Source organism: Microtus ochrogaster, linkage group LG3 (assembly GCF_000317375.1).
Source record: "Microtus ochrogaster isolate Prairie Vole_2 linkage group LG3, MicOch1.0, whole genome shotgun sequence".
NCBI classification, from domain to species: Eukaryota; Metazoa; Chordata; class Mammalia; order Rodentia; family Cricetidae; genus Microtus; species Microtus ochrogaster.
The window spans coordinates 2478822-2485198 of record NC_022029.1 but is presented as its reverse complement, the minus strand read 5'-3'; the positions used below and the strand labels follow the sequence as shown (position 1 = coordinate 2485198).

General features: G+C 45.5%; 1 protein-coding gene across 1 annotated transcript; it reads left to right on the top strand.

The window, feature by feature from the left end:
• The first annotated feature begins 205 nt into the window (after window positions 1-205).
• On the top strand, window positions 206-5247 carry Utp23 (UTP23, small subunit processome component). The gene is made up of 3 exons (XM_005360532.3): window positions 206-462; window positions 3477-3651; window positions 4708-5247. Exons 1-3 carry the CDS (start codon window positions 275-277, stop codon window positions 5086-5088), a joined length of 744 nt encoding a protein of 247 aa, XP_005360589.1. The 5' UTR covers window positions 206-274; the 3' UTR covers window positions 5089-5247.
• Window positions 5248-6377: the final 1130 nt, after the last annotated feature.

Below are 6377 nucleotides of genomic sequence, written 5' to 3'. Positions count from 1 at the left end.
TTCCTAAGTGCCAGGCAACAAGCTGCACAAAGCAACATTTTTTTATCCCAGCTCACGGATGCGAACGTGCCAGCGCGCGCGAATTTGCGAAGCTCCGCCCCCTAAGGCTAGCGCTTGGAGGTGGGAGTAGGCGCTCCTCTGAGAGCGACGCAAACCAGAGAGGCGGGCCGTGTACTTCCGGGTCGAAGAAGCTTCGCTTCCGGGGATACGGGCGTCTAGGAGTGCGGAAGCGAGGCTGCCGCCGCCGGGTCCGGGGCGGGGAACTTAAGCAGGGATGAAGATCACCAGGCAGAAACACGCCAAGAAGCATCTTGGCTTCTTCCGTAACAATTTCGGGGTCCGTGAGCCCTACCAGATCCTTCTGGACGGCACGTTCTGCCAGGCGGCGCTGCGGGGGCGCATCCAGCTGCGGGACCAGCTGCCCCGCTACCTTATGGGAGAAACCCAGCTGTGCACCACGAGGTGGGCCTGCGGGGCGGGGTCGCGGGTGTGGCCCTCGGTAACTGACAGATAATTCAGGCGGCTGGTACTGTGTCCTGCCAATAGTCCCTGTTAGCCCTGCGAAATCAGAACGCGTGTTTCGTAGCAGGCAGGCCTGGCTTTGATTCCTGTGTGATTTCAGGCAGGAAATGGCGTTAATCGTGAAGTAGAGGGAATGATTTCTTCCTTTTTTAAAAATTGACTTATTTGTTTTTATTTCATGTATGTACATTGGTTTGCCTGTGTGAGGTGTTGGATCCCTTGGAACTGGAGTGACAGACAATTTGAGCTGCCGTGTGGGTGTTGGGAATTGAACCCAGATCTTCTGGAAGAGCAGCCGATGCTCTTAACCACTGAGCCATCTCTCCAGCCCCAAGGGAATAACATCTTAAAAGTTGCTCTCAGGTCAGATGAGGTATAGTGTACATGGGACATTTTTCAGCCTACAAATGCTACCCCTTTTCTATAGTGGTTGCTACCTTGAAGTTTAACGCAAAGGTTTTCAAGCCTTCCAACTGCCAGTGAGGTATTATCTTCAGTTCGCAGGAAAAGAAGTCAAGGCTGGAGATGGAAATCTTTGCCCGAGGCCATTTATAAGTACCAACCAAATGTCAAGCACTGCTCCCGACCCTGAGAACACTTAGTGGTCAGGACAGAGGTCCAGCCTTCGAGGGCTGTAAAGTGTATAAAGTCATCTCTTGATGGCTGTCTTCAGCCCACATCTGTGTCTCCTCACTTCATGTAAGTGAGCACCCTTAGGGCAGAACACTGTGGGAGCGGGAGGGTGGGGGTGTAATCTTAAAAGGTTTCATATTTTGAGGCTCGAGTTTTGTTCAGACCTAAAGGTGGGGAAAGTCTGTTTTGACAATATAGATATAGTAGTGCTGTCGATTGAGAGAACTTTTGAACAAATGCAGTCGGTTGACCTCAGAAGAAGAGGTCGTATCTAATACTGTGGGATATGAAAGTATGGTGAACTAAAGCTAGACACTATGAACAACTCTTAAGAGTTTTAGTGGTTTTTGCATTGTAGAATAGTTGCTTAAGCAAGTAAGTGAAAATGAGTCATACTGTTACAGCTCATGAACAGCTGGTTTGAATGTTCTTTATATGTGAACACAAACCTAGCTGTGGCCGTGTGCTGTGGGAATGTTCTGTCTTGCAGTGACTAGTCTTCCGTATTAAGAATTTCTCACACAAGCCTTTAATCCCAGCACTCAGGAGGCAGAGACAGGTGGATCCCTGTGAGTTCAAAGCCAGCATGGTCTATAGGGCTAGTTCTAGAATAGCTAGGGCTGTTACACAGAGAAACCATGTCTTGGGGAAAAAAAGAAAGAATTCTCAAGTAATGCTCCTTTTGGGTTACAAACAGCCTTAAAACTTTAACCCCAGGCCGGAAAGATGGCTTAGTGAAGGTAAAGTCTCCTTCTTATTCTTGCAGAGGACCTGAGTTGGGTTCCCAGTATCCGTGTCAGGAGTCTCATAACTGTAACACCAGCTCCAGGGGATCCAACTTGCTCTTGTGCCCTCTGCAGCCACCCACACCCACACATATACACACAGTTTTTTGTTTTCTTTTTGTTGTTCAAGACATGTTTTCTCTGTGTAGTCCTGGCTATCCTGGAACTCACTCATTCTTGTAGACCAGGCTGGTCTCAAACTCAGAGGTCCACCTGCCTTTGCTTCCCAAGTGTTGGGATTAAAAGTGTGCACCACCACCAGCCAGCCACTTTGGGAATTTTTCAAACAACACAGAAGTAGAATGATGGCGAAAACCTTGATACCCAGTGTTTGCAGGTACTGGGATGCTCATTCTTGCTGACCCCATCTCTTCCCTACCTTCTTACTCAGGTTAGAGCATCTCCCCTTTATTCTTTGTTGTTTATCAGCTATTTATTTATGTTTTTTGAAACAGGGTTTCTCTGTAGCTTTGGAGCCTGTCCTGGAACTAGCTCTTGTGGACCAAGCTGGCCTCGAACTCACAGAGATCCACGTGCCTCTGCCTCCCAAGTGCTGGGATTAAAGGCGTGCGCCGCCACCACCCATTTTATTTTTTATTTTTTTATTCATTCTTCTCCTATACAGTACATCCCAACTGGAGTTTCCTCTCCCTCTATTCCTCCCAGTTCTCCCCTTACCTCCCCTCTTCCCTAGTGCCATTCCTCCTGTTTCCCTTCAGATAAGAGCAGGCCTCCAAGGGGTATGAACCAAACATGGCATAACAAGATACATTCGGACTAAGCACAAACCCTCATATCAGGGCCAGACGAGGCAACCCAGTAGAAGGAAAAGGATTCTATGAGCAGGCAAAAGAATCAGAAATACCTCCATTCCCACTGTTAGAAGTCCCACAAAAACACTAAGGTAGCGACTCTAACAAATGCGGAGGACCCAGCACAGACCCATGCAGGCTCTGTGATCTCTACTGTAGTCTCTGAACCCCTGTGAGCCATACTTAGTTCATACTAAGGGCTGCGTTCTCCTTGTATCCTTAACCCCTCCGGCTCCTACAATTTTGAAGAACCTTTTTAAAATCAGGATTCAAATAAGATAGACAAGTTGCTTTGGATTCTGTGTTAGGATATTTTGAAGTTGTACCAGCAACTTGGAGGCCTCTTCAGACATCTGGAAGGTCACTGTATCTGGTACCTCTCAAAGAGATGTAGACTTGAGGATAAGTTAGAAATTAATCCCAATTTATCACCTAGCTTCTGGAGTCATTTGAAGTTAAGCAATAACCCGTGAAGAGCGTTCTCCTTGCTTCCTGTACACACAAGGGCTCGGTATATTCTGGCATTGATATCCCTTCCGCTTGGAGTATGTAATTTTCAACCCTTCATTTAAGAAGAAAATGGCAACAGTACTATAAATTTACATTTTGATGGTATAGTTTTGCATTGTAAACACTTGCGTATTGTGTTTCTGCGTGCTTTGTATACACAAAAGGAATGCGTCAGTTGTGATTGTGAGCGTCTCTCGACTTTGTTTCCCACCAGATGTGTGTTAAAGGAGTTAGAGACTCTGGGAAAGGAATTATATGGAGCAAAACTGATCGCACAGAGATGCCAGGTTCGAAATTGTCGTCACGTCAAGAGTGCAGTGAGTGGCTCGGAATGCCTCCTGTCCATGGTGGAGGAGGGAAACCCTCATCATTACTTCGTGGCCACACAGGTGATGCTACTTTGAAAACTGCAGTTCTGACTGTTTCTGTGTATACTTCACGTGATCAGAAAGAAAGCAGTGGAAGGAATAATGCAGTGTTGGAGTTTTATTCATTTACTTATTGTGATGTGTTAGACAAGGATTCTATCACTTAGCTATAATCCATGTTTCATGTTTGCACTTCGAAAAATGCAGACTTTTCAATAGAGCCAGTAAAAGCAGTTACTGGAACGTATGAGGAGAAAACCTTAAGTAAACTTGCAGAAGTTTCCCTCGAGAGGATGAGGAATAGTTCCAGTAGTGCTGACTGCTGCAGAGGTCTTCAGTGGGGAGGAGGGCAGAGCCTCTGCATTCTGTATTCATAACTGTTTTCATGTTCCTCAGTTCATATGATTTCTCCAGAAGTCATGGTGCATATCCTGTGGGGCTGGAGGGGTGGCTCAGAAGGTAAGAGCACTGGCTGCTCTTTTAGAGGACTGGGGTTCAATTCCCAACGCCCTCTTTTGGCCTCCAAGGCCATATATGAGGTGTACAGATGTTCATGTAGCTAAATATCTATACACATAAAGACAAATGGACCTTAAAAGAAAGAGACCAGCAACACATGGAATGTTGAAGGCATTTAAAGGCTGGGAGGTCAAAGGGAAGGTGTCATGGCTGATATCAAAACACTCCCATGCAGATTTGCTCAACCATACTTCTAGAAAGCCCTGAGTCAGCTTACTTCTCCACTTCAGCCTCCTCCCGCATTGATGTTTCCAGTGAATATTTTAGCACAGAAACAAGAGAATCTTCCTAATGCATTTTCTTTTGCATTAGTTGATAGTTCATGGCCCCAGTATTGAGCAGTCTAGCCCAGACTGTTGTTGCCCACCTGTCCTCAGCACCGTTTTTGTTTCTTGTCCTCTCTTATGAGGACAATTATGCCTTGATTAGTAAAGAGTTCTGAGGTGAGGAACCAGCCAGTCTCTCCCTTTTCTATACAGCCTTCTTGAAATTCCTGTAAACTTAATTTTAACTACCTAAACTTGATTGAGAAACTAAATCCATTTTCTTTTTTAACAGGATCAGGATTTATCTGTGAAAGTAAAGAAAACTCCTGGGATTCCTCTCATGTTCATTATTCAGAACACTATGGTCCTAGACAGGCCTTCTCCCAGAACAGTGGCCTTTGTGAAAGCGGTTGAGTCAGGCCAGCTGGTCTCGGTGCACGAGAAACAAAGTATTAAGCAGCTGAAGGAGGAGCAAGGCTTAGTGAAGAGCCGGGAACCTAGGAGGAAGAGGAAAAAGAAGGTAGGCGGCCCCAATCCTCTCAGCTGCTTGAAGAAAAAGAAGAAAGCACAGGACCCAAAGTCGCCTGCTTCAGAAAAGAAAAAGAAACGGAAGAGAATCCGGAACAGATCTACCCCGAAAGTACTTCCTGAGCAGCAGGGCGTGGAAGGATGACACGTGCTGGGGATGCTCTGGAAGGCCATGAGGAGACTCATTTCCTTGAAAACTGTGAAAGAGTTTACAGCAAAGACTAAACTTATTTTTCTAAGTTAATACTGGCACATACACTTTTGCCTAAATTAAAGAGTGGTTGGGTTTCTTTATTACCATTCATCTTCAGTTGCTTTGAGAGGTGTTTTTTTTTTTTTTTTTTGTTTTTTTTTGGATTTTTCGAGACAGGGTTTCTCCATAGCTTTTTTGGTTCCTGTCCTGGAACTAGCTCTTGTAGACCAGGCTGGCCTCGAACTCACAGAGATCTGCCTGCCTCTGCCTCCTGAGTGCTGAGATTAAAGGTGGGCGCCACCACCACCAGGCTGAGAGGTGTTTTATTATAAAATTACTGTCTCCTGTTTCTCCACTCCCACCTCCCAAGTAGTATGTATGTGTATAGTGTGTGCTCTAGTATAGGTTTACATAGGTGCATGTATATGTGTGTGTGTGTGTGAAAGAGAGAGAGAGACATAGACAATGTCTGTGTAGGTGCCCGATGACATGAGGCATCTTCCTCTGTCATACTCTACCTTTATTTTTTGAGACAGGGTCTCTCACTGAACCAGTAATTTGCCAGTGAAGTGCAATCATTAACTGAAAACTTAATTAGCTGTACTTGGCCCACTTAAGATAGTCCTTATTAGCAGTCATAGTGCAGGGAGGGGCTTGTGAGGCCTACCATTTACTTCCAAACCATTTGCTAGTGAAAGAGTCTTAGAGAAGGGGAATCACGTTCATTGTGACGCCATGCCCCAAAGGATAGCTTCAAACAGGTGGTCAAACAGATCTGGCTAATCATGTGGGTCACAATGAGATTTGTGGGAAGGGGGGAGGCTGAAGGCAGGGAGGGTAGGAGGCTGGAAGGAGAGAGTGGCCACTGTCCATTTATCTATTTTGTAAAATTGTCTAAACAATTTAAATTGATAAAAAAAAAAAGTTCTGGCTAAATTGTAATACATCTCCATTTGGTTTCAGAGTACCCAGCATGTAATGTTAACTTAATCTTTCTGAAATATTGCCACGCAAATTATAGGAACATTATATGGGAATTTTCTCCTTGGAGGGGACAAATTGACTACACCAACAGCCCCTGAAAATTTGAAGTCAAAGGTTGAACTCCCTGCTGTTTCCCCCGAGTTCCAGCACTTATGACTGTCGGACACACTTAGAAAGTGCATGCGTCACCAGCCATTGTCTCTCATGTATAGATTCAGGGTCATTCGGGTGGGGAAAGTCGAGTGGAAGCTGTTGGG

What these genes read in the sequence shown, in the direction of transcription:
- Utp23 (XM_005360532.3), top strand. Translation starts at nt 275, where the DNA reads ATGAAGATCACCAGGCAGAAACACGCCAAGAAGCATCTTGGCTTCTTC. An exon ending in ACCCAGCTGTGCACCACGAG is followed by an intron (nt 463 to 3,476) that starts GTGGGCCTGCGG and finishes GTTTCCCACCAG; the next exon opens with ATGTGTGTTAAAGGAGTTAG. An exon ending in ATTACTTCGTGGCCACACAG is followed by an intron (nt 3,652 to 4,707) that starts GTGATGCTACTT and finishes CTTTTTTAACAG; the next exon opens with GATCAGGATTTATCTGTGAA.